Below are 24,631 nucleotides of genomic sequence, written 5' to 3' on the forward strand. Positions count from 1 at the left end.
GATTGCGGGCCTTTCTTGATCTTGGTGTGTTGTAGGTCGCCTGTAGCTGATGCGGAGCTGTGGAACTAGGCCATGAGGGCCTGTTGGAGCCTCGAGTGGGGCCAATGGATTGCAGGGATACCCAGTACCAGCCTAAGGTTAGTAGCAGGCTTAAGGGCAGCTGAGCAGTAGGCGCATCTGCTTGCCATTGCTGGGACAGCTGGCGCAGCTGCTCATGGCCTAAGGCAGCATGTATGGCCAAGCCTAGAGGCCTGCGGTAGGCTGAGTCTTGCCCACATGAATAGTAGGTTGTAGTAGTAGCGATAGCAGAGGAGGTGATGGGCAGAAGAGGATGGCAGATGGGAGGTGATAGGCAGTAGAGGAGATGCGACAATAGGGGGGTTGGCGCGATAGCAGAGAGAGGGCTGAGGGAGAGGGAGGGGCTAGGGAGGCGGAGAGGCTAGGGAGGCGGAGGGGTTGAGAGGCTAGGGGCGGAGGGGTTGAGAGGCTAGGGGCGGAGATATATATATATATATGTATATATATATAGAGAGAGAGAGAGAGAGAGAGAGAGAGAGAGAGAGAGAGGGAGAAGAATGAACTGGAAAACATAGAAGACAAGAGAGATGCTGAGATAGAGAGGGGGAGGCCGAGAGAGAAGGGGAGAAGAGGGGAGAATGAGAGATAGGCAGCGAGAAGAGGCCAGAATTTTCACATGCAAGAGATTGGACGCGAGAGAGAGAGAGAGAGAGAGAGAGAGAGAGAGAGAGAGAGAGAGAGAGAGAGAGAGTAATGTCTTCAAAAGCCCTCACGAGACACACAAAAAAAGAGTCGCTTTGAAACTTAGAGAGTCTAGGAGTGCATATGGCCTCAGCTCAAGATTATTTAGCACACGTTTAAGTTCAAGTACTCTATCAAATAATAGGAGATCCAATTTGAAAAATTCCTAAAAGCATTCAGATATTGAGATTTATAAAGGAAACCTAAAATTTTATTCATAGGATCCTAATTCCCAACATGAGATCTGACGAAGGTGGGTCCCAAACCCGTCTTAGATGGGTGAGGCTACTCGTATTTGGGAAAAGGCAAAGACATGTGCGGGGGAGAATGGGTTAAAATTTTAGGTTGGGTTCATACCACCCGCCTTCCATCCTATCGAAGGTGGTGAATTGGCCACTAGGAGGGACATGCCCAAACACAGACACGAAATTTTTTATGTTCGGTCGCCCACTCCATGGCTAACTCCTCCAGCCACCACCATCACATGATTGGGCCATTCCATCTCCTCCAACTGCCACACCAATCACACGTTGGTGACATAATTAGCACTTTGTTTTATAAAACATGACTGCGAATTGGTACACGTGGGGGCCATCCTCCAAATCTATTTCGTGGGTCGTCTCAACCCAAGCTCTCAACCGACCATTAGTGGGAGGGGGAGAGATGTTGTGTTTGACTCCCTAGGGAACTCACCATATGGAGTATAGATCTCTTGGGCTCAATTAGTGATCACTATATTAGAGTAGATCTCTAAGCCTTTTTTGGTCTAGCATTTGATGTGGGCGATTGGCGGGCTTTGTGCCCAAATCCTCCTACTACTCCTTTTGCCTCTTCCCTTGCTAGGATCATTGTGGGCGATTGTTTTCCTTCCATTTCCAAGCTCGCATTGCCCTCCATAGACTTGCCACCCATTCTTTCATCCTCACCAACAGCTCAAAGACCCTTCAATGATTTCGGAGAGGAGGTGAACTCAGAACTACCCTTCAAGGGTAAGCTCCTAATGACTTAATGACTGCTTAGGAGTTCACCTTTGAGAAATCCATGCTGTAGCAACGTCGAGCTCTTAGCGGCAGGGAGCTTTTAGCAATGCCCGATGACGTTTTCCCACACATTACGTCCAATTCGAATCAATCAGATCCCTCTTTTCCCCTCAAGTTGGCGAAGTTAGAAGCCCGTATGGCTGGGAAACCTCCCTCCACTTCTATACATGCAGCCTGGCAAGGCACGCACGCGCTGGCAGGCGCTGCTGCACCTTCAACCGACTGTTCAGTGCCTGGGTCTTCTACCGAATCCGACGAGGAGGATGATGAGGTTAGTAGTCAGATTGGCATTTTGTTGCAAAGCTTTTGTTTAATAATGCCTATAAAATCACCAAATTGGTAATGCACCAGTTAATGTCAAATCTAATAGAATACACAATTGCAGTTCCAAGCAATCTTCAAATAGTACATTGTTATAATGTTCTCAACCATACTGCATAAAGTCAATGGATGCATCTAACTCATCCATGGCAAATATAATATCCCTGATCATATCTCAGAAACGTCAAGAGATGCATCTAACTCAAACAGAAACACATTTCCAGCTCTTGCAATCAGAGAAGAGGACTTAAACGAAACAAGAGGTCCGTCTGTGATTGCCTTCGTATTGGCTTTATGAATGAAATACAAACCATTGGCTCACAGGTCTTTTGGCTTGCTTTGGGCTGATTGGGGCTGGCCAGCAGTATGATGGGAAAGAAGATTCCCTGCAAGCTTCCTAGGAAGCCATCTGTTCTTGTTTGAAGGAAACATCCAGCTCTCACAATTGGGAAGGGACGTCATGTACAAGAGTATGGGAAAGATACACAACGCTAGACCTAGAGCCGTAGAAGGATGGGAATTGTCACCCTAGACTACTTGGTTTAGGATGGGTTCACAATAGAATTACTCACTTTTGTCCCAATCTAAACCCTACCCTCTAGACCTTTGGGATGAGAATGCTTTCTCTTTTTTTATAAATGACGCTATGTGCAGTCTCTTATCTCCTAAGCCCATCAAAATGATGCCATGTGTCTCCTTTCTCGTAACCTGTTCTAATATTCTTCAGTATTAGCACATGGTGGGGTGGGAGTAGGATAGAAACACATTTCATTAGCTGATAACCTTATTACACAAAAAATGATGCATTGGTTGTAGCACTATTCGAGCATCAACACCTGTACAAAAGCCAAAAAAACTACGTGCTACAGAATAATAGTCCTCCACATCATCACTATCATCATCATCATCATCGTCATATCAACTGTTATCAGAATACGAAGTGAAATATGCTCCAATGTCACGGTGGTCTCCCCTCGTCAAGGTGGGGGAGTGAGAGCATAAAATCAGAGATAGAATGCTGTCAGCTGCCTGCGGGCGCAGTCCTGTGCTGTCTCATGGTCATAGCTCTAGGTCTAACAAGGGCGATAGTGACCCCTGTCGGTCGCTCCCACTCTGAACAAGGAGGGAATGTTCCCAAGTGTAATCTGTGCGTCAACCCTCTATTTGAGCTGTCGTGTCACTGGCAGAGGTCCTGATCATGTCTAGGGGCTGTAGGGGGGGAGCCTGTATGGTCCAGTTGGAAGAACTCCGTGATCATGCTTTGAGAAGAGTCTAGGGTATGCTCCTCCTTTCTGTGTGATTGAAGTAGGTGCTCACGAAGTCTGACTGCCTTGTGAATGAATTCGGTCAAGCATCTCTGATCTGGAAAAGAGAGGAATCGGGATAACAACCCCTAGGTATCTCTGAATAGACAATAGAAGCACCCTCGAATCTCATAGTACACTGGGCATCTGAAAATGAAATGCCCCTCAGACTCAACCTCCTGTAGGCCACATAAGGGGCATATGCATCTTGTGCCACCATCATGCGTTAAAGATTGCTCCTAACAAATGAACAAAACATGATACGAAAAGGGTGTGCTCAGTGTGCCACCATTTAGGAGATGAAGTAGTGACTAGATGTGGACTCCTAGCCACTCAAAACTGTCATCTACTCCTCCTGGCACCTTCAATGTCTGTCAGCCTGCGTGCTCTCCTAGAGCTTCAGTGGGCTGATTAGATGCCCTGCAAACAGACCTCCTTGCTGCTCTGGTCAACAGCCAATGGTGAGGCACTGTTTGCTCCCGTTCCTTGACCTCCTTGCTGCTTCTGTCTGCGGCCAATGGGGCTGCCTGACGGCCACATGGAAGCCGCTTACTGCTGTGACCTGTTTTGGCACTGCCCAGACCAGTTCTGGCACTGCTCCGACCAGCTCCATTGCTGACTGTCTGTTCTGCTTCCGACCTGTATGCAGGGCCTATGAGGCCTGCTCTTATGCAGCCTTTGCTGCTGCTCCTATGTCTGGTGCTGGATCTTGTACCTGCCCCATCTGTAAGCCTTCTGCCCACCATCTAGGGCATAGCGGTAGCCTGGTGTTGCCCTCTAACAGCAGCCTGTACTTGCTGTCCACATGGCAGCCTGCATGCTGCCCATGTGGCAGCCCTTCCTTTTCGATTAGATTTGCCCATATGGCAGCCTCTCTCAGATGCTTATCTTCTGCTGGTACACCTCCCCCATGCCCTCCTCCTGTGGGGTCTCACACCCTCCATTTTTTTGATAAACAAGGGCTTCGAACTGAGCCTGAACCAGACAAAGAGAATGGTGGGCCATGGCCTCCATCCAGACATCACTTAAGTTGAGTCACGCTGTTGGCACATAGAGAGACATGAGTGAATACCCTGGGATGGGTGGCTTTGTCTGGTTTGTAGTCAAGCATCAGTGGAGACTCAGCAGCACACCCTTTTGGTGCAGCCTCTTTCCTCTATATGAGTTAGATCCTGCCACATCTTGCATGGTCGTGAGGGACATCGACACTAGACTAGGAGGGAATAAATGTCCAGACTGTTTTGGAGCCCAGCCAAAGGCTGTAATGGACTCGCTGAGCATTCTTTGTTATACGCCTACCCCGCCAATCTGAACCAGCTTGCTAGTTGGAGCCATCTTGCTGGTTGGCTGACCCAGATGGTCGGCTCAGTACAAAAGGAGCCCCTTGGCCTCATTCCCTCATCCACTCAAGCCCGTCCATACAGGTACAGAAAAGGAATTTCCAAATCCAAGTTATCTCTTTCTGCACGCATTTGGTGAGAGATTGGAGAGAGGTGTCTGATTCCTTTACTTCCATTATCCCTACTTCACTGTGGGACTACAATTAGGTGGTTGTCCATTGTCTAGCAGCTAGTTTGAGTGTCTGCCGCCAGGAAATTGCTCAAGGAGTTGCTTTCTAGGTTTCAACATAGAGCTATGTATGTTTCGCATGCCCTTGCTATAGGAGGCAGTGAAAGCTTGGCGACCTACATTTCTAGCTCTTCAATCATAGTGTGTGATGGTTACTCTTGGCATCCACCATGCAATTCATCTCCTCACGTACCTTACCAATCTAGATTCCCATCTGTATATGCATATCTAATTTCCATTTGTTCAATTCCTCTTTGAGGGAGGTATGCATGTCCTGCATCATAACATTAAAATCCACATCCTTGCTATCCCCAAGCATCTTCTGTAGGTTTTCAATGTCACCATCATGCGTATTGGAAATGTCCCTCATGGTAATTATGCAAGTTTTAACCTGTTGGTCACCTATCTTTTGGCATTGGCCCAAATGACATTGTATTTTCTCTCCTTTTCTCCCCTTGTTTTTTTGTCAAGTGAATAGTCCATGTTGGACATGGTGCATTTTTCCTCCCTTGGACCTTGTGCTATAAAAACTGAAGTAAAAAATTTTACCTTGAATTTTGCTACTCCTTATGCTTGACTCTTGACCCATTTTCATGATCTAATTGAGGGGCTCGGCTACTCTTTATGCTTGACTCTTGACCCATTTTCATGATCTGTTTGAGGGGCTCATCAATGTTTTGCAAGGTTGTAGATTCAAGGTATATTGGAGAAGCGTTAGCAAAGTTTTGGGGCCCCAAAATAGCCTATGAAGGCTCACAAACTTGGCATATGCCTAAATCTACGACCTCCTCTCAATGACCATGTTTGGAGCCTGTTCCTGTTGTATGAGCTGCTGCATCAGCTCTAGGGAAGAGTCCCTCTGAACACTTTATTTGCAGTCGGGTGCTATCTGCAGTCAGTCAGTAGATATTCTCACATGCTTTTTTTTTAATCATCTTATTGATGAAATGGTATTGAACCTTGATCTGCTTCGACCACCTTGAGACACCGAGTTCTTGGCACTGAAATGTTTAATTTTGGTTCTCATAAAGAATAACATTGTGTCCTCATGAAGGGCATCCAAGAATAACTTGAGCCAGATTGACTCACAAGATGCCCCTCTGTATTCTTCTGTCGAAGAAAGAGTGAGTGAGGCTGCTTCTTGCATCTTGAAATGGCCCATGATCCCACCAAGAAGCAATATCTTTTAGTAGACCATGTTGGAACCCCCAATCGTTAGCCCTGTCTCAATCATAGTACTCACCTAGGGTGGTATCCATCTGGTAATGATCCATCACATGTATCTCTGAGATATGTGGTACCCTTGTGCTGTCATTCTAGTGACCCCCGTGGGTGTTATCACCAGTGATGATCAAAGTAAATCCACAGATAAGATGATGGCCATCCTCTTGTCCCCTCTAAGACAAAATACAGGTTGGCATATTACAGATGACGAGTGAGACTTATCCTCGTGAACTAGTTACGATTATCTTGTACCAAGCTCTTGGTGCCTGTTTCAGCCTGTACATCCCTTGCAAAGCATGCATATTCTCATCCAATGCAAAGGCTAGAGTGGATAGGCCAAGGGGAAGAAGGGGAGGCAATCTGCCTTCCCAACTGAGTCGACCAGCAAGCTGGCCAACCTGCAAGGTCCGCCGACCAGCAGATTGGCGCTGATTGGCTGACCCCCATCCTTGTGGCGGCAGGCTCTGTCCCTCCCCCACTACCTTGTCTGTTCACTCTGTTTGTTCTTTTTTCTTGTTCTTTCCTACCTTTGTCTTGAGTATGATTAATTGTGTTCCACTCTTGTGAAGATACATATCTTAAGCAGGCTAGAGGCTACAGTACTTTTGTGTGTAGGAAGATTCTAAGACCATAGTTCTAATGGCTATAACTATGGGATTTATTTTAAATCACAGCTTGACTGAACATTGTTTATTTGCTAATTTATGCTGTCTATGTTTTCGGATCGTCGATGTAGGGTGGAGGAGGGTTTCTGATTCAGCCAAATCCTCAAAAAAGGAAACATTATGTAGATGGGGAGGAGAACATGAGTCATCAGGTGGGTTTAGCTTGATTGGGGAATCTGCTGTGAGTACAATGCTTTTGTTAAGTGGCTGGTTGTTTTGAATGCTTATGTTAAGAGGATGCTCTTTAAAAAATGAAAGATTTTTTTTCACTGCATGAGTTTGACATGTTTTCCAGGTCCTTGCTGATGGGAAGAGACAAATAGATGATGATTTAGAGCAACAACAGTTTGTTGTTTGGGATGAGACAAGTAGGAAAAGAGGTCGTGGTAGGGGCCGGAGCAATGGAGGTAGAGGGCGTACTACCAAGACCAATGATCAGAAGCATATCTCTACCTCACCCTCTAGCAAGGGTGTGCTTAATGGTCACTTGGAAGCCTCATCTGCAAAAGTATGTGTAGTCTATTTAGTTTTCTTGAATCATGGGAGATAAAATCAATTGAGTTTCTTTGTTATTTCTTCTTGAAGAGCAGGTTTATCTCAGAATCATGAAGCTTGTTAAACTCAGCATACAGATGATGAGTTTCAACTGTTCATTGATCATCTACCTCGGACTGTCTGCCTAAGCTCTCGAGTCACTTGATGGTGTTAATGCAGCAGTTGTTGGGGAAACATTTCTCAATTCTTTTGAAGCAATGCTCATACCCCACCAGAATCCTTTTTGGCTTTTCATTAAGCAACAGTTTGCTCCTAGACATTTAATGCCATAATGGCAATAATGTCAACCAACCATTGAAGCTCATGTCTGTGGTCGGCCTTTCTTCGTATAGTCATATTCCCATCTGCAAAGTTTTGGGTTCAATAAAATGGCAAGATTTTTATCTTGCATATTTGCGGATTGAATCAAATTTGTATTGTATATGCAGAGGTTTTTGCTTTGGCAGATGCCTAAGCTCAAGTATTTCTCCTGAAGCGATTCTCTTTGTTGATTAGGATGAGTTAGAATCCTTGAGGACTAAATTCAGCACGCTTGAAGAGGAACTTTCTAAAGTACGACAAGAGTTTGTAGATTGTCAACAGAGCAATCAACAACTAGAGAAGGTATTCTAATTTCAAAGCTTTTGTGGACAGTTAATGCTGGTTAAAATCTTCTTGAAATCAGGGATCAATCCTTACACACCACTTTTCTTGATATGCTTTCCGTTTTTTTACCATGTCAGATCAAGAGTAGAAGTATTTATCAGCATCTTGGGTCACCCTTTTGTTTTATTGCGAAGTATGGTTGTGACTGACAGGAATGAGTAATGGTTCTCGTTGATTGCAAGCACTAGGAAACTGTTCTTGTGCTAAACTATCGTTTTTTTGAACTGTTGCTTTACTTCCTTTGTGTGGTTGTGTCATAGGAGCTCAATGATGTCAGGGAACAAGAGCAACACAGGGAGCAAAAGGTCTTACTTCTATTGCTGCAGACTTGTGTTTTTGACTGCTCTACAATGCCTTTGTGTGACATGCTACTTCTTTCTTTTCAGCGTTTGAAGGTTCTGTCGGATCTTCTGATCGCAGCAGCCAATAGTGAACGACACGAAGCTAGGATGCGGATACGAAATGATTTTTTAAGGCTTGGCAACGTTAGTGTTGTAAGGTACACAGAAAGACCTATACTATATAAATAGAACCTTGATTTGTTTTGATAAATATTGTTATCTCAATGTCTTTTAAAATGGAAATTCAATCATATACATGAAGAAAACTGAAGTGACTTTAATAGCTTGCTGGCATTCTCATCTAAAAGAAAGCTTATTATAGCTGTTATGAAGGGTTATGATCCTAGTTGCCTCTCCAAAACTTATAAAATCTCTATGGACAGAGTGAGAAATTGATGGAGTAATGCAAGTATTACAATTAGGATTCCATTTAGGGATCGTAGTCTGTCTAGAGAGTTTTCTCTTTGATGGTATCAGAGGAGTGTAAGTATAAGCTAAAATTACAAGACTGGATACTTCCTCAACGAAACAAGCCCACTACATGTTTTTATTGTAGGTTGTCTTTCACACAAAGCTGAATGTATAGACAACAAAACTGGGCAACAGCAGCTGTAGGTACAAGTCACCTGCTTGCTGCTCTTCATCCGCACTCTCCCCAGTGGAGGTCGGTGAGTAAGAGTAGTAGGAAGCAGTCCCGGTAGGCTTCCCACATAGGACACCTATCACCCAACTGGAGGGGCAGCTAAATGGCTGGCCCCTTAGCCAACCCACCCTACCGTACAATCCGTGCCCAACCAAGACGCACTGTGAACAGGTTCACTGCTTGGCCAGACTGACCAGCCTTGAGGCTCCTATTGCAGTTATGTGCATCTCATAGTGAGTGAGGGCTGTTTTGTGGGTGTGCCCGCCCTCTTCAGGATAGGATTCCCTGTGGGTAGAGGCCTTTTCCAAGGCTGAACAGAGGGCTGCATGGCCCATGTTGTAGGGCCACCTGGCCAGGCCAGTTGAGGGCCAAACCCTGGTTGGTTGACTAATACACAGCCACTTGGCAGGCCTACAAGAGGCCCTGCCCCCTCCGTTGCTGGATGTATCTCTTGGAGCATTTCTCTCCACCTCACTTGGTTGATTTCTTTGCTGTATATACAGCTGCCATTGCATCATTCTTGTGCTTATTCTCTCTCTCTCTCTCTCTCTCTCTCTCAGTCATGTATGTACCAGGATTTTCACAGTCTCATAGACCCATCAGTCTTCCACAGTGGAGGGTTTCATTGATCCACCAAGATACATGCAAATTCACCTACCCCATTCGCTGAGGATCTCCCTTGGGCAGTTCCGGGTCTCTTCACACAGACTTCGTATCGAGAGTGGCCGAGCAGAGTGGTTACTCAGGCAGAGGCACATATGCACACTATGTGACATGCAGGAGGTTGAGACAGAGGAGGATTTCATCTTCAGGTGTCTTGTTTACTATGAGATCTGAGGGCATTTCTACTGCCTCTTTAGAGATAGTTATGGGATGTTGGCCCGTGTCCTCTCCTACCCAGACCAGCGATGATTGGCTGGTTTCATTCATGAGATGCCCAGACACCGCGATAGGATACTGCGAGCATGGAGACAGGAGTAGACTTCTCCCTCGACTGATACTTCTCAGAGCTCTATCACGGAGTTCTTTCAGCCAGATCACGTAGACCCCCACGAGGCGAGACCTCGACATGACCGTGACCCGGAGCCTGTGACCCAACTGCTCAGACAGAGGGTTGACTCACAGATCATACTTGGGGACATCCCCTCCTTGTTTAGGGTCGGAGCCCGACCAATGGGGGTCACAGTGGCCTTGGTTAGACGCAGAGCTATGACCAGGAGACGTACCAGGATTGCACCCTTGAGGGGGCGACAGCGTTCTATTGCTGGCCTCATGCCTCCACTTCCACAGCCTCATCCATCCTGATGTCTTGCTGGTGATGATGATGAAAATGATGGTTATGATGATGCCGACAATGATGCTGAGATTGATATATATATAGTCGGGATATGACTATGTTGTACTTAGGACTTAGTGCTGCCATTTTGCATTTTTGTGCACTCTGCATTGGTGTGGATGCTCGTTTAGTAGCTCCACTACCACAGCTCATTGTATCAGGTTTTTCATAGTCTCATAGACCCATCGGTCTTCCGAAGACTTTAATAAACTTTCTTTCTTTCTCTCTCTCTCTCTCTCTCTCTCTCTCTCTCTCACTCACTCATGTATGCTTTCGCATTGCACCATACTCACATGGTATCAGATGATTAAGTCGGACAGGGACCAAGGGAGGGCAGCTTCCAGGCACAATCTATGAAGGTATCACTACATAGATCCGAGGTGCTATTGAGGGTTGGTTTGCTGCGTGCACGGCTGGTGCACGACGAGCTAACGCACAGCTTCTTGGAGCTTTGGAGCAGTCTGCCCAGGCGACCTGAGGCTGCAGTTCCAAGCACAAGGGCTGGTCAGTGATCCGAGCATTTGGTTCAAGGCGTGTTGCTGCAGAAGAGCAAGGAATAGGTGTCTGCCCAGACCGTGGACACATTGTGCTGATCGGATTCCTGTTTGCAGCAGCCTTTCCAAGCTGTGGTTTTCCCCTAGTGGTTGGCATCTGTGTGATTCTTACCTACAGGTAGGGACAAACCAAGGCCACTTGTAAAATAGGCCCTTGAAGGGCTCGTTCTAGGGGATTGCTGATGCAGCAGGAGCGGCCTGCCCACTGGCGACCTGGGGCAGCAGGATCAGTCTGCCTTGGGCGATCTGATGCGGCAGTTCCTAGAGGACTGTTAGTGGAGATCGGTGATAGGGGGCCCAGCCTGACATGAGGCTGAGGAATTCGGAGGTTTGAACAGCCTACCTATGACAACATTTGGCAGCAGCTTGGGGCTGTCTGGCCACAGTGACGTGTGGCAGCAATTTGGAGCAGAAGCATGGGAAGGCTGTTGGAGAAGGCAGCATGGTGCTGAGTCTTCTCTCCCCCATACCCCACCTCCCTTTTCCGTCTCTTTTTGTCCATCTGGCAGAGGGTTTTTGCAAGGACCAATAGCAGGGTGCGGGGTATGGAATAGTTCCATGGGGTTTCTTTGGATGAATATGGAAGCACACTCACATGTGCACAAGAATGTATGGAGGAAGTGCATCTCATAGTGAGCGAGGGCTGTTTTGTGGGTGTGCCCGCCCTTTTCAGGATAGGATTCCCTGTGGGTAGAGGTCTTTTCCAAGGCTGAACAGAGGGCTGCATGGCCCATGTTGTAGGGCCACCTGGCTAGGCCAGCTTAGGCCAAACTTTGGTCGGGTCAACGGACCAGACCTAGTCGGTTGACTTACCTTGTGTCGGCCACCTGGATGGACCTGGGTCGGCCACTTGGTAGGCCTAAAAAGGGCCTGCCTCCTGCATTGCTGGAGGTATCTCTTGGATCATTTCTTTCCACCTCACTTGGTTGATTCCTTTGCTGTATATACGTTTGCCAGTGCCTCATTCTTGTGCCGATTCTCTCTCTCTCTCTCTCTCTCTCTCTCTCTCTCTCTTTGGGTTGACGCGCAGATTACACTTGGGGATATCCCCTCTCTGTTCAGAGTTGGAGCCCGGCCGACAGAGGTTTCGAACATAGGACACTAATCAATGGACTAGAAAGAAAAAGAAACAAAGAAAAGAAAGAAAAGTAATAAGGTTTATTATAGTCTACGAAAGATCGATGGCTCTATAGAAAAATTGATACGTGGGCATCCACACCCAAGGCTGATATCTAAGACCATTTTAAAAAGGAGAGGGAACAATTATCAAGATACATTCTTGACCTCATTTTTGCACTAGTATTTGGTCTTTGTGTCGTTGGGCCTCGTGTAGACACATCTCTGATTGGGGTAGATGAGGAAAGCTAAGAGTAGTCCAAATTCACCCTTGAATAGGTGGTGGTGTTGTCCTCTCATCTCATATATGAGTACACGGGCAATATAAAGGCAAAGTGCTCCTTTGACTAACGAGCCTTTTTGCTTCTCTGCATCCACCACCTACTAAAAAGAAGGTGACATGTGCAAATAATTCTTCTTATTCAGTGTGTGGAGTGGGGGACATCATACTCACATCCATGGATGGCACATATTTCAGAATTACAGATCTTCTTTATGTGCCAGGTATAAAGAAGAATTTGCTTTCAGTGTCCTCTCTCAATAGAGGAGGATTTTAGGTCATATTTGATGATGCTAAGTGTGCAGTCCGAGACAAAGAGAATGACTATGCTTTGATGTTGTCTGGCACTTTGTATCGGGGTCTATTTCAGCTTGACAGTTATGAGAAAAGATCCGAATCTTGCATTTTCAGTAAGCACTCCCACTACTGCGATGCAGAATGCGGAGTTATGGCATGCCAGATATGGGCACATGAGCTATTGCAGCTTGATGACACTTCAGAAGCATGCTATGGTTGATGTATTGCCTCCTTTGGAGTCACCTCCTCCTCATGCATGTGAGGGTTGCATCCTTGGCAATATGCATAGATTTCCTTTTAAGAAGGATGATGTAACAAGAGCTACTCGTAAATTACAGCTCATACACAGTGATGTCTGTGGTCCCATGAGGACACCTGCTTTTGGTGGTTATCTCTATTATGTTACATTTACGGATGACTTCACCAATTATACTTGGGTCTATGGTCTCAAGGAAAAATCAGAAGTGTTTATGCATTTCAAACACTTTGTGGCTATGGTTGAGAATGAGACAGGACTCAAGGTGAAGACACTTCGCACAGATAGAGGGGGGGAGTATATGTCTCATGAGTTTGAGGCATTTTTGAAGGAGAAAAGCATCACGCATCAGCTTACAGTGAGGCTTACACCTCAACAAAATGGCAAAGCTGAGCACAAAAATCACACTCTTATGGAGATGGATAGATGCATGCTTACTAGTAAAAGGTTGCCTCATAGGTTTTGGCTCGAAGGCCTCATGTGTGCAAATTATGTTTTGAATGGGGTTCCCACAAAGGCTTTGAAGACAATCACTCCCCTATGAGGCATGGCATGGGAGAAAGCCTTCGGTGGATCACTTCAGATTTGTTGGTTGTGCTGTATATGTCCACGTGCCTGTGGAGTTTCGACATAAGTTGTCAGATAAGGCACTTAAATGCATTTTTGTTGGGTATAGTGCACAAAGCAAGGCTATCGTCTCTACAATCCTGCTTCTCGCAAGATTTTTGTGAGTAGAAATGTTATATTTTCAAAGAATTCAGCACATATACATGCTGAATTTACTATTCCAGCTTCTTCAGATGATGTTTTTGAGGGGATGCTTTCTATAGCATTTGGTTCCCCAACTGAGGCTCATGCTGAAAATCAGAATTTACAGCAACCTCCTCCTGATCCACATGCCCCGATTCAGCCACAGGCTGATTTTGTACCTCCACAGGGTGTGGATGAAGTTGTCAGGCAAGAGATTCAAGAGATACATGCAGCCAAAATAGTTCCGAATTGGTTGCTACAGACTCTCAAGGAGAGTAGGCTTGAGGCACCTTTGCCTAGCAGAACTCGTAGTGCAATAAGGCACGCAGGGGGGGCTCTTTCTGTTGAGATAGCTTACGCAGGTACTCTTCCTTGATGAAGAAGAACCTGACTCTTTTGAAGAAGCCAAGGATAATGTGCATTGGATGCATGCCATGCACAATGAATTGCAGTCCATTCAGAAAAATTAGACTTGGGATGTTGTGGATTTGCCACCAGGGAAGCATGCCATTGGTACCAAATGGGTTTTCAAAGTGAAATGGAAGCCAGATGGGTCCATTGATAGGTACAAGGCAAGGCTGGTTGCCAAAGGCTATGCACAGAAGAAGGGCATAGATTATGAGGAGACTTTTGCTCCTACATCCCGAATGATGACTATCAGGTCAGTTATTGCCATGGCTGCAAATTTTGTTTGGAATGTCCATCAGTTGGAGATAAAAATAGCTTTCCTTAATGGGGACTTGCAGGAAGAGGTTTATGTCAAACAATGTCCTGGATTTGAACTTTCTGACAATGCACTTCAAGTTTGCAAGCTGAATAAAGCTTTATATGGGCTGAAACAAGCCCCACGTGCATGGTATGCCAAGATTGATGCATTCCTGGCAAGTAAGGGGTTACATAATAGTCCCACGGAAAGCACCCTCTACCTCAAGAAGGATGGGGGGGATATTTTGGTCATCATTCTTTATGTAGATGACATGCTGCTCATAGGGTCAAATGAGGAAATAATTGCAGATTTCAAAGCTGAGTTGAAAGCTGAATTTGACATGATAGATTTGGGCATGTTAAATTTTTATTTGGGAATCCAGTTCATACAAGACAAGCGTGGCATCGTTATGTCTCAATTGAAAGCTCTTGGATAGGTTCAACATGCATGATTGTAAGCCTATAGCCACTCCCATGGAGCCGGGGCTGAAGCTTACTATGTATGATGCAAGTGAATCAATGGATGTCACACTTTACAGCCAGGCTGTTGGATGCCTCATCTGTTTGTGCAATACAAGGCCTGATATTCAGTATGCAGTATCTCGGGTAAGTAGGCATATGCACAGCCCAAAGACAACACATTGGCAGGCTGTAAAACGAATCTTTCGTTCTTTGCAAGGCACAAAGTCTTATGGCTTAATGTTTCCCAGGGGGGGTGACTTGCAGATGCATGCTTACAGTGATTCAGATTGGGCTGGAGACTATGATACTAGGCAGTCCACTAGTGGTAATTGTTTCTTTTTGGGCAAAGCTTGCATTTCTTGGCTGAGCAAGAAGCAATCCACAGTGGCCACTTCCTCATGTGAAGCTGAGTACATGGCAGCTTTCATAGCGACAGTTGAATGTGTTTGGCTGCCTCATTTGTTTGCTGATCTTCATCTCTTATTGGAGGGTCCTTCTCCAATTCTCATTGATAGTCAGAGTGCTATAGCAGTGGCAAAGAATCGTGTGTTTCATGCTCGCACGAAGCACATAGAGGTTCATTATCATTATGTCAAAGAGAAGTTGCATGCAGGGTAGATCAGTATGATCTATGTGTCAACACATGACAATGTTGCAGACATCTTCACCAAAGCACTTCCACGTGAGAAGTTTGAGGCATTTTGCATGTTGGGGTAAAGGCACATTGCCAACCCTTCATTAAAAGATAGGACACCTATGACTGTCTTAAGACAGTCATAGGGTAAACCTAATCCTAATAAAACGCAAGTGAGTTTGTGGTGTGGCTTATTATTTTCACACCCGCACTTGAGTGTCTCTCTCTCTGACTCTCACTCTCTTGCTCTTCTTCCCCCTTCAGGGTCCCTTTCAACTGGTATCAGAGCCATTCCCCTCCACTCCCTAGTCTACCCAACCCCTTCCGTACGGACGTACGGACAGCGCCGTACGACCGTACGTCATCCGTACAGTCGTACGGACGGACTTCGAGCGGCCAGATCTGTGCAGGGCGGCGGCGCATTAGCGAAGGCGGGCTGCAGGGCGACAGCGCGGGCGCGGGCGCGGGCTGTGGTGTGGGCACGGGAGCAGCTCAGGCGTGGGCACGGGCGACGACGCGAGTCGCGGGCTGTACATCAGCAGGGCGGAGCTGCATCAGGCAGCTGCACAGCAGCTGCTACAGTTGCATAGCAGCTACATAGCTGCTAAGCGGCGTCGCGCAGCTACTCCAAGGGCAGTCGTACGGACTGCCGTACAACTGTACGGACGACGCCTTCACCACACCTGCAGGGAGTTCCATCAGGGCAAACCTTTCGACATTTTCTGTTTTTCCCCTTCTGGGATTCAGTACACTGCGCAGTCCACCAGGTACTCTGCAGGTACAGAAAAGTACAGCAGGCACACAAATTTTTTGGAAGAGGAATAGTGCTGAAGCACTCTGTTTTGTGCGTGGTACATGCATGTACGCGCAAGTACGGAAGTACATGAAGCGTTCCTAATGCATTCCTGAAGCATTTCAGCTGTATACTGTGCATTTGTTGAGGTACAGCAGGTACTCTCGTGTCCCTCACGCTTGAGGTGACTTGTGCCACAGTGGTGGTGTTTGCGCAGTTACTTGTCTTTCAGGAAGGTCAGATGCTTGTTTTGCAGAAGCTTCTATGCATTTACTGAGTGCAATTCTCAGTTTTGGGTGACAATTCCAAAGGGCTTTTGCCTGGACGTGTTTGCAGTATATGCCTTGAGGCAGTGTGTAGCCAGGGGGAGCACATTTGCTTTGTTTCCGCAGTGCATTTGGTGACATTTGTTGCAGGTCACATTATTTGTGCGCACTTTGAAAATCTCAGTTGAGCCACGCTTGGTCAGGGCGCATCGAGTTTACTCGGTCCCTAACTGCCCATCGTTGACAGTGCTCAAAAGATTTTCTTCTTGGTGTTTGTACGTTGTGATTTGTGTTGTTACTGAGTACACAGGGGCAGTCTATGCATTGCACATTGTCAGGTAAAAGTGTGAGAGAGATTTTCATATTGCATGCTACCTCAGTGTTGAGGTGTTCTTCACTTGGTTCAGGTGTCAGATCAAGGGGCTTTTGCCCAGACTTTGTTTGATAGCACTTGGGTTACCGACAGAGATCTTCAGATGCATTTTCTCCCCTTGGTATAAGGGTGATTGCTTGGGATTTATCCCATTTACTGTTGCAGGTTTTGTGACAGGCTGAAGTGTCATTTTTTTTTGGGTGTTTGCCAAGTGGTTTCTGCAATTTAACTCAGTGCAATACCTCATCTGAGGTGGGAGAAGTGATCAGTACAGTCAGTACAGCAGTGTTTACAGCAGTGTTTGTGGTTTGTCAGATGATTATGCACTGTTAAGCACTTGTTGAGCAGCTGCAGCAGTCTGAAATTACTGTTTTTATGCCTCTTTGAGCACAGTACAGTGTGTCAGAAGGTACAGTATTTGCAAGGTCATTTACTGTTTTGCTGCAGATTTTCCTGACAGTAAAAACAGCTGCAGCAGTCTGAAATTACTGTTTTTATGCCTCTTTGAGCACAGTACAGTGTGTCAGAAGGTACAGTATTTGCAGGGTCATTTACTGTTTTGCTGCAGATTTTCCTGACAGTAAAAACAGCACCATTGAGAGTGCTTCTGGCTCTTGAATAGAGCAGGTTTTTCTGAGAAATCAGAATTTTTATTCAGTCTTTTTACTTCCAGGGAGTCAGGTACTTTCCTCATCTGATATGGCATCAGGGGGAAGTGGTTCTTCAATTCTGAACATAAAGAAACTGGAAGGAGCACACAACTATGCATTATGGGCAGAACAGTGCTTGAATGTACTTCTGTTAAAGAAGATTGCTAAGCCCATAAGGGTGAAGGGTGTCAAGCCATCTGACATGGCAGCTGATGACTGGGAAGAGCTTGATTTGTCCGCGAGGGCAGCTATCATGCTCACTATTTCAGACACTCTTGTGTTCAATGTACAGGCTGAAAAGACCTCTTATGGTCTATGGCAAAGACTAGAAGAATTGTATGCCCAAAAGAGCTCAGCCAGTAAGGTTTATTGGCTGAAGAAGCTGGTCGATCTTCGCATGAAGGAAGGTACAGCTATGACCTCACACTTGAGTGAGTTCAATGCCATCTTTACACAGCTGATTGCACAGGGGTTGAACCTTGATGAGGAGTTCAAGGCTACTTTCTTGCTGTGTACCCTCCCCGAGAGTTGGGACACTTTCAAGACCACCCTGTCAAACTCGAATGCCACTCTTATTTATGCTGATGTAGAGAGCTCTCTCCTTATGGAGGAGATGAGCAGGAAGAATAATGCGGGCAGCAAGTCTTCAAATGCTTTGCAGGTACAGGACAGAGGCAGGACTCAGCAGAAGGGGAGATCTGCTAGTAAGTCCAAATCCCACAGTCAGTCCCGTGGCAAAAAGGACATTGAATGCTTTTATTGTGGCAAGAAGGGACATGTGAAGTCTAAGTGCTTCAAGTTCATACGGGATCAAAAAGCCAAGAAGGCTGAATCAAAGGATGCAGGAAATGCAAGCAAAGGCAAAGGCAAGGCCAAGGCAGATGACTTGGATGCAGTGAATTTGCAGCAGAGGATAGTGACAGTGACATACATGATGTTTTATGCTCTTCTGCTGTAATAGCACATGCTTTGGTTATTGATGGCCGTGACATGCACACCTGGCTCTTGGATTCAGGTGCCTCTTTTCATGTTACTCCTCATAGGGAGTGGTTTACTTCCTACACAGGTACTCATGGAGTTGTTCATCTTGGGAACAACTATGCATGTCAGATTGCAGGGATTGGCAGTATACAGATAGTATTTCCTGATGGACGGTCATTTATGCTTGATGGTGTTCGCCATGTGCCGCAAATCAAGAAAAATCTGATTAGCACTGGCTTATTGGATGACAGTGGTTACCACACCACATTTGGGGATTCCAAATGGGTGATTACTGATGGCCAGACTGTAGTGGCTGAGGGTTTTAAGAGTGATACCTTGTACCCTCTTTATGTTTCCAGTGTGGGTAATCATGTTGTTGCCATAACCGAGCTGCCAAAGGTTTCATTGTGGCATAGCCGGTTGGGACACATGTCTGTTAAAGGAATGCAAGAACTGTCACGCTTGGGTTATCTGCCGCCTCTTTCTTTTTCAGATTTGCCTACTTGTGATCATTGTATATTTGGCAAGCATTCTGTGACTCCTCATAAGAGGAGAACTCCCCAGAATAGAGCACCGCTTGATCTAGTGCACACTGATTTGTGTGAGATGCCACAGTTATCACTAGGGGGTGCAAAATATTTTATTACTTTCATTGATGATGCCACACGTAAGGTGTGGGTCTATTTCTTGAAGCATAAGCGAGATGCCTTAGATGCTTTCAAGAAGTTTGTTGCTCAGGTTGAGAATCGGACAGGATGCAGGCTGAAATGCCTCAAGTCCGATAATGGGGGTGAGTATTTGTCACATGCTTTTGTGCAGTTTTGCCAAGCTAAGGGCATCAAATAGGAACTCACAGCCCCTCATAATGCATCTCAAAATGGTGCAAGTGAGCGTATGAATCGAACTATTCAGGAGAAGGTTCGATGTATGTTGTCTTATGCTGCATTACCCCATGGCTTTTGGGCAGAAGCCATGCAAACAGCAGTTCACATTATTAACAGGTCGCCAAACAAGGCTTTGGAGTTGAAAGTGCCAGAAGAGGTGTGGTCTGGCAAGCCACCTTCATATAAGCACTTACGTGTATTTGGCTGCGAGTATACAGGCTGAAAATCAGCCAGATAATTTTGCCAATGATGCACCACTGGATATGCCAGCAGATGGAGCTGTAACACAGCCAGATATGGTGGTACAGCCACCCGTTATGCATGAAGAACAGGCTGGACAGCAGCCTAATCCGGAACATTTTGTTAGGAGGAGCACCCGTGCACAACGGCCTCCTGCCAGGTTTGTTTTAGGAGCCAATAATGTGGCTGATTTTATCATGCTGACAGATTGTGGTGAGCCTTCCAGCTTCAAGGAAGCTATGGGAAGAACAGAGAAAAAGAAGTGGGAGAAAGCCATGCAGTCAGAAATGGACTCCCTACTTCAGAATGATACATGGGACTTGGTGCAGTTACCTGCAGGTAGAAAGGTTTTGCCATGCAAGTGGGTCTACAAAGTCAAAGTGGATTCAAATGCTTTACCTAGGTATAAGGCCAGATTGGTTGCCAAGGGATTTAAGCAGGAGAAGGGCATTGACTTTGATGAGATCTTTTCCCCTGTAGTCAAGATGACTACTTTGAGAGCAGTGTTGGCTCTTGTTGCTCATGATGACATGGATTTATGTCAGATGGATGTGAAGACAGCCTTTCTTCACGGAGATCTCCATGATGAGATCTATATGAGTCAGCCAGAGGGATATGCTGTCAAAGGGAAAGAGCAGCTTGTGTGTAAGCTCAAGAGGAGCTTGTATGGACTCAAGCAGGCGCCAAGGGAATGGTACAAGAAGTTTGATGCCTTCATGCAGTCCCAAGGGTATCATCGGTGTGAGACCGATCATTGCTTGTACACCAAACGGGCAAAGGATGGCAGTTTGATGCTACTCATTCTATATGTGGATGACATGCTTATTGCCAGTAAATCTCAGCATGAGATTAGTGCTTTGAAGAAACAACTGCATAAGTCTTTTGACATGAAAGACTTGGGTAATGCAAATCATATTCTTGGCATGCGTATTACTCGTGACAGGTCCAAGGGACTTTTGTTTCTGTCACAGAAAGAGTACATTGACAAAGTACTGCAGAGGTTTAAAATGGAGGGGGGGAAGTCCATTAGTACCCCGTTGCCTCCACATTTAAAACTCAGCAGTAAGGACAGCCCCAGATCAGATGATGATAAGGCTGAAATGGCCAAGGTTCCGTATGCATCTGCAGTTGGATCTTTGATGTATGCCATGGTTGCCACTCGTCCGGATATTCCTTTTGCGGTGGGAGTCATCAGCAGGTATATGGCAAATCCAGGCAAGCGGCACTGGGAAGCAGTGAAAGGTGTCTTGAGGTATCTCAAGGGTACCAAAGACTTGTGCATATGCTATGGTAGGCAGGATGCATTGGTGCATGGTTTTACAGATTCAGACTATGCAGGGAATGCAGATAACCGGAAGTCTACTACCGGTTATATTTTCACATTTGCAAGAGGTGCTATATCATGGGTGTCTCGGTTGCAGAAATGCGTTGCACTGTCAACCACAGAAGCTGAATATGTTGCAGCCACTGAGGCCTGCAAGGAAGCAATATGGCTTACTCGGCTGGTGGGAGATTTGGGCATTACAGGAGATATGCCAGTTTTGCATTGTGATAGTCAGAGTGCTATCATGTTGGCAAAGAATCCGGTCTTTCATCAGAAGACCAAGCACATAGAAGTGAAATATCATTTCATCAGGGAGGTACTGGAAGACAAGCGACTTGAGCTTGTGAAAGTGCATACTGATGATAATCCTGCAGATTTGCTCACTAAGAGCTTGCCTACAGAGCGGTTTGCACATTGCCGCCACATCATGGGATTAGGATGAGACCATTCTTACTTTATGGTCTTGTATACAGTAACTGTATATTGCTGTAATTTTTATTCTTTTCTCCCCTTTAGGCACATTGGCCTTTAGGTGGGAGGTTGTTGGGGTAAAGGCACATTGCCAACCCTTCATTAAAAGATAGGACACCTATGACTGTCTTAAGACAGTCATAGGGTAAACCTAATCCTAATAAAACACAAGTGAGTTTGTGGTGTGGCTTATTATTTTCACACCCGCACTTGAGTGTCTCTCTCTCTGACTCTCACTCTCTTGCTCTTCTTCCCCCTTCAGGGTCCCTTTCATTGCAGTGCCTTAAACTTATCTCCTTTTGGTGATTGATCACTACCTTGTACGCCACATTGGCACTGCAGGGGGGTATTAGAATTATTATTATATTCTAGGCAGTGGCCAATGTATTGCACACATTTGCATGTTTGAAAAGCTTGGAACTTCACATTTGGTATCAGAGCGGCACGATCCGGTACAGGGACGACAAGAGAAAAAATAGAAAAGGTTGACAAGAAGCGAGGAGAAGAGGCGCGCAGGTAGGCGGACTGTGTACAGCCGTGCAGGCAGGTGTACAATAGGTGGATGTCTGGGGAAGAGGCATACAAGTAGCGAGGAAGTTGGGCGTGGAAGGGAGCCACACGTGTGACAACAAGACATCAACAAACAAGGTGCGACAAACCATGAAAGTTTTTCGAGCACAGCAATCTGAGATCCAGATCCCTAAAAACGAATTTTGGATTGTTGTGTTTGAACCATGAATTTGAATTGTTTTCTTCAACCTTGAATTTGGAGGGCCTGCAGCAAGGGCTTTCCTTGAAAGTTTTGCTCCCTGGATGGGGAACGGGGTGGCGTTCTCCCTAACGGGAGTTGGATTGAAACAAGGTTTTAAGGGAGTGATCCATCCACCAAGTACCCTCTATAACAATGTCGAGAGCTCTGATCCACTCAAAATAAGTAGCCCAAATTGAGTGTACCAGTTTACAGCATAAAACAAGGAAGAAAGCCTAAGAGAGGAGGAAGAAGAGCTCATTTTAGGTGGTTTTTTGACACAAGCGAAGCGGTCATTTCCCCTCTTTTGTCAATAAAAGGAAAGAATGGAAGGGGAGCGGAGATATAACAATGAACTTGTCCCTTTTCCTCCATTACTCGAAGGAGAGAGAGAAAGAACACCTTCACTTCCTTCTGAAGAGGATAGATTGGATGAGAGTTACACAAATCTTGAGTATTATAACCCATGAATAGATTTAGTTTTGTATTTCCTTCAAGAACCTTTTGAGAGGGAGTTCTCATTTGGTAATGAAAGAAGAAACGAGACCACCCAAGAGCAAGGCGATGAGTTTACGCCTTCAACTCAAAATCCTGCACACATGGATTATAATCAAGTGCAAGAGGAAGAGTGGAGACTTTGATAAGCTGATTTTTCAGCTTAGCAATATGATTGAACAGTCCATTATGACAAGATTAGGGACTAAGAGGGTTCTAAATTTTGGGACGAAGATTCGAGTACCCCTTCGAAGAGAGCCAAGTTCCAACCATGAGAGAGGATCGAATTCCCCAAATATGATGGAGCAAGGGGGTGACAAAATCCTCAAATGTATTCGCCATTTTGAGCTGTACTTTGACCATCAAGACAAGATGGAGCAAGAGAAGCTTGCTCTTGCAACATTGCATCTGCAAAAGGATGCTTTAAAGTGGTGCTCTTTGTCACAAGCAGGAAGAGAGCGTATCCTTGAATGGGCTAAGTTTGTGGAGCAGCTGAAAGCCACTTTCATGCCACCGAGGCATGAAGGGAACTTGACTTTTCATTGGGAAGGTTTAGGCAATTTGATAATAAAAGTAATGCTGAGTTTACAGCCAAGATTTGGAAACTCTCTTTAAAGTTACACGAAAAGAGTGAGGAAGCTAGAAGAAAGAAATATTTAGCAGCCCTAAGCCCAAAAGCAAGAAACGAAGTTGAAATGTTCAACCCAACCGCGCTTAAAGACCTTACTAAATTGGCTGAAATAGCTGAGAGGAAGTTGAATCCTCGTAAACCCTTCAATAAGGATGGTGGGTCAACATCTTAGACCAACAACATTTTCACATTTAGGAAACTAAATCGGTTTAAGAATAATAAAGGGAAGAGAAAAGCTCTTTTGAGGAATGTGAACAGTCAATCACATCCTGGATGGGTGCCATTTCTCCTATGACGGATGAAGAGAAGCAAGAGGTTGATTAAGGAGGGAAAATGTTTCAGACGTACATTAGGCATAAGTGTTTTATTCTGTTGGCTAAAATTGCCAAGACAAATTTGGTAAAAGGGAAAGACAAGGCATTCAAGCAGGAGGGTGAGGCTTCTACCTCATCATGCTCGAAGTCTATTATGACTATTGAGCCAATCGTGAATGCTGCTAATACCTTTGGGCCTCGTGACCTTTTTAAGGTGTATGGGTTCGTAAATGGACAAAGAATAGTGGTTCTCCTAGATGATGGATGCAATTATGACTTAATGAGTGACAAATTGAAAAAATTACTCCATCTGAAACATGTCACTCTCAGGAGCTTTTAGGGGACAGAATGAAGAAGATACATCCATAGTACGGGATATTCCTTTTTGTATACAAAAATACAGAGATTGAAGGGATTTCTTGGTAGCTCCTTTATAGGACGTTGACATGATTCTAGGTAAACCACGGCGGTATGATTTCAACCCTACTATTCAACTCATACTCATGATTGCTACTTTGTACATAAGGATGAAAACATATGGATCATAGGGGATCGAGGCGTGTATACGATTCCATTGATTACTTCTACCCAAGAAAAAAGATTGGTAAAAAGAGGGCCAAATTGTAATCTTGTGCATATACGAGAATCAAGAGATCTTCATATCTTAAAAGAAGATCAGGTAAGAAATGAGTTCCTTAGAGCTTATGAGGATCGATTTTCTAGAGACGACTCTTTCGAATTGCCTATGGAGAGAGAAGATGATCATGCCATAGACTTCGAGCCACGAGCTTCTCCTCCATGTAGAGCCCCATACAGGATGAACAAAATAGAAAGAGGACGTAGAAAAACAAAGAGTCCTTGTTATGCGTGATGGAGTTTATGGTTTTCAATCTTATGAGTGACTATCGTGAGATTGAAATTGCACTATGTTGTGTTTTTAGAGGATGAGTTTGGGAATGTTCCTGGATTCATCTAGGTATATGCTTCTGCCGTATTAGCGGACAT

At 45.4% G+C, this 24,631-nt stretch overlaps 1 protein-coding gene across 1 annotated transcript in view; it reads left to right on the forward strand.

Moving 5' to 3' along the window:
• Positions 1-1,533: 1,533 nt before the first annotated feature.
• TSL (Protein kinase superfamily protein) overlaps positions 1,534-24,631 on the forward strand; it is a 55,257-nt gene continuing 32,159 nt past the window's right edge. The window contains exons 1-6 of the mRNA XM_087402268.1: positions 1,534-2,070; positions 6,954-7,034; positions 7,178-7,390; positions 7,933-8,040; positions 8,343-8,387; positions 8,469-8,581. Coding sequence (XP_087258394.1) covers positions 1,846-2,070; positions 6,954-7,034; positions 7,178-7,390; positions 7,933-8,040; positions 8,343-8,387; positions 8,469-8,581 — 785 coding nt within the window. The 5' untranslated portion in view covers positions 1,534-1,845. The remainder of the gene's footprint in view (positions 2,071-6,953; positions 7,035-7,177; positions 7,391-7,932; positions 8,041-8,342; positions 8,388-8,468; positions 8,582-24,631) is intronic.

This window comes from Dipteris shenzhenensis, chromosome 3 (assembly GCF_047967505.1).
Source record: "Dipteris shenzhenensis isolate YYH24624 ecotype China chromosome 3, Dip_SZ_1.0, whole genome shotgun sequence".
NCBI classification, from domain to species: domain Eukaryota; kingdom Viridiplantae; phylum Streptophyta; class Polypodiopsida; order Gleicheniales; family Dipteridaceae; genus Dipteris; species Dipteris shenzhenensis.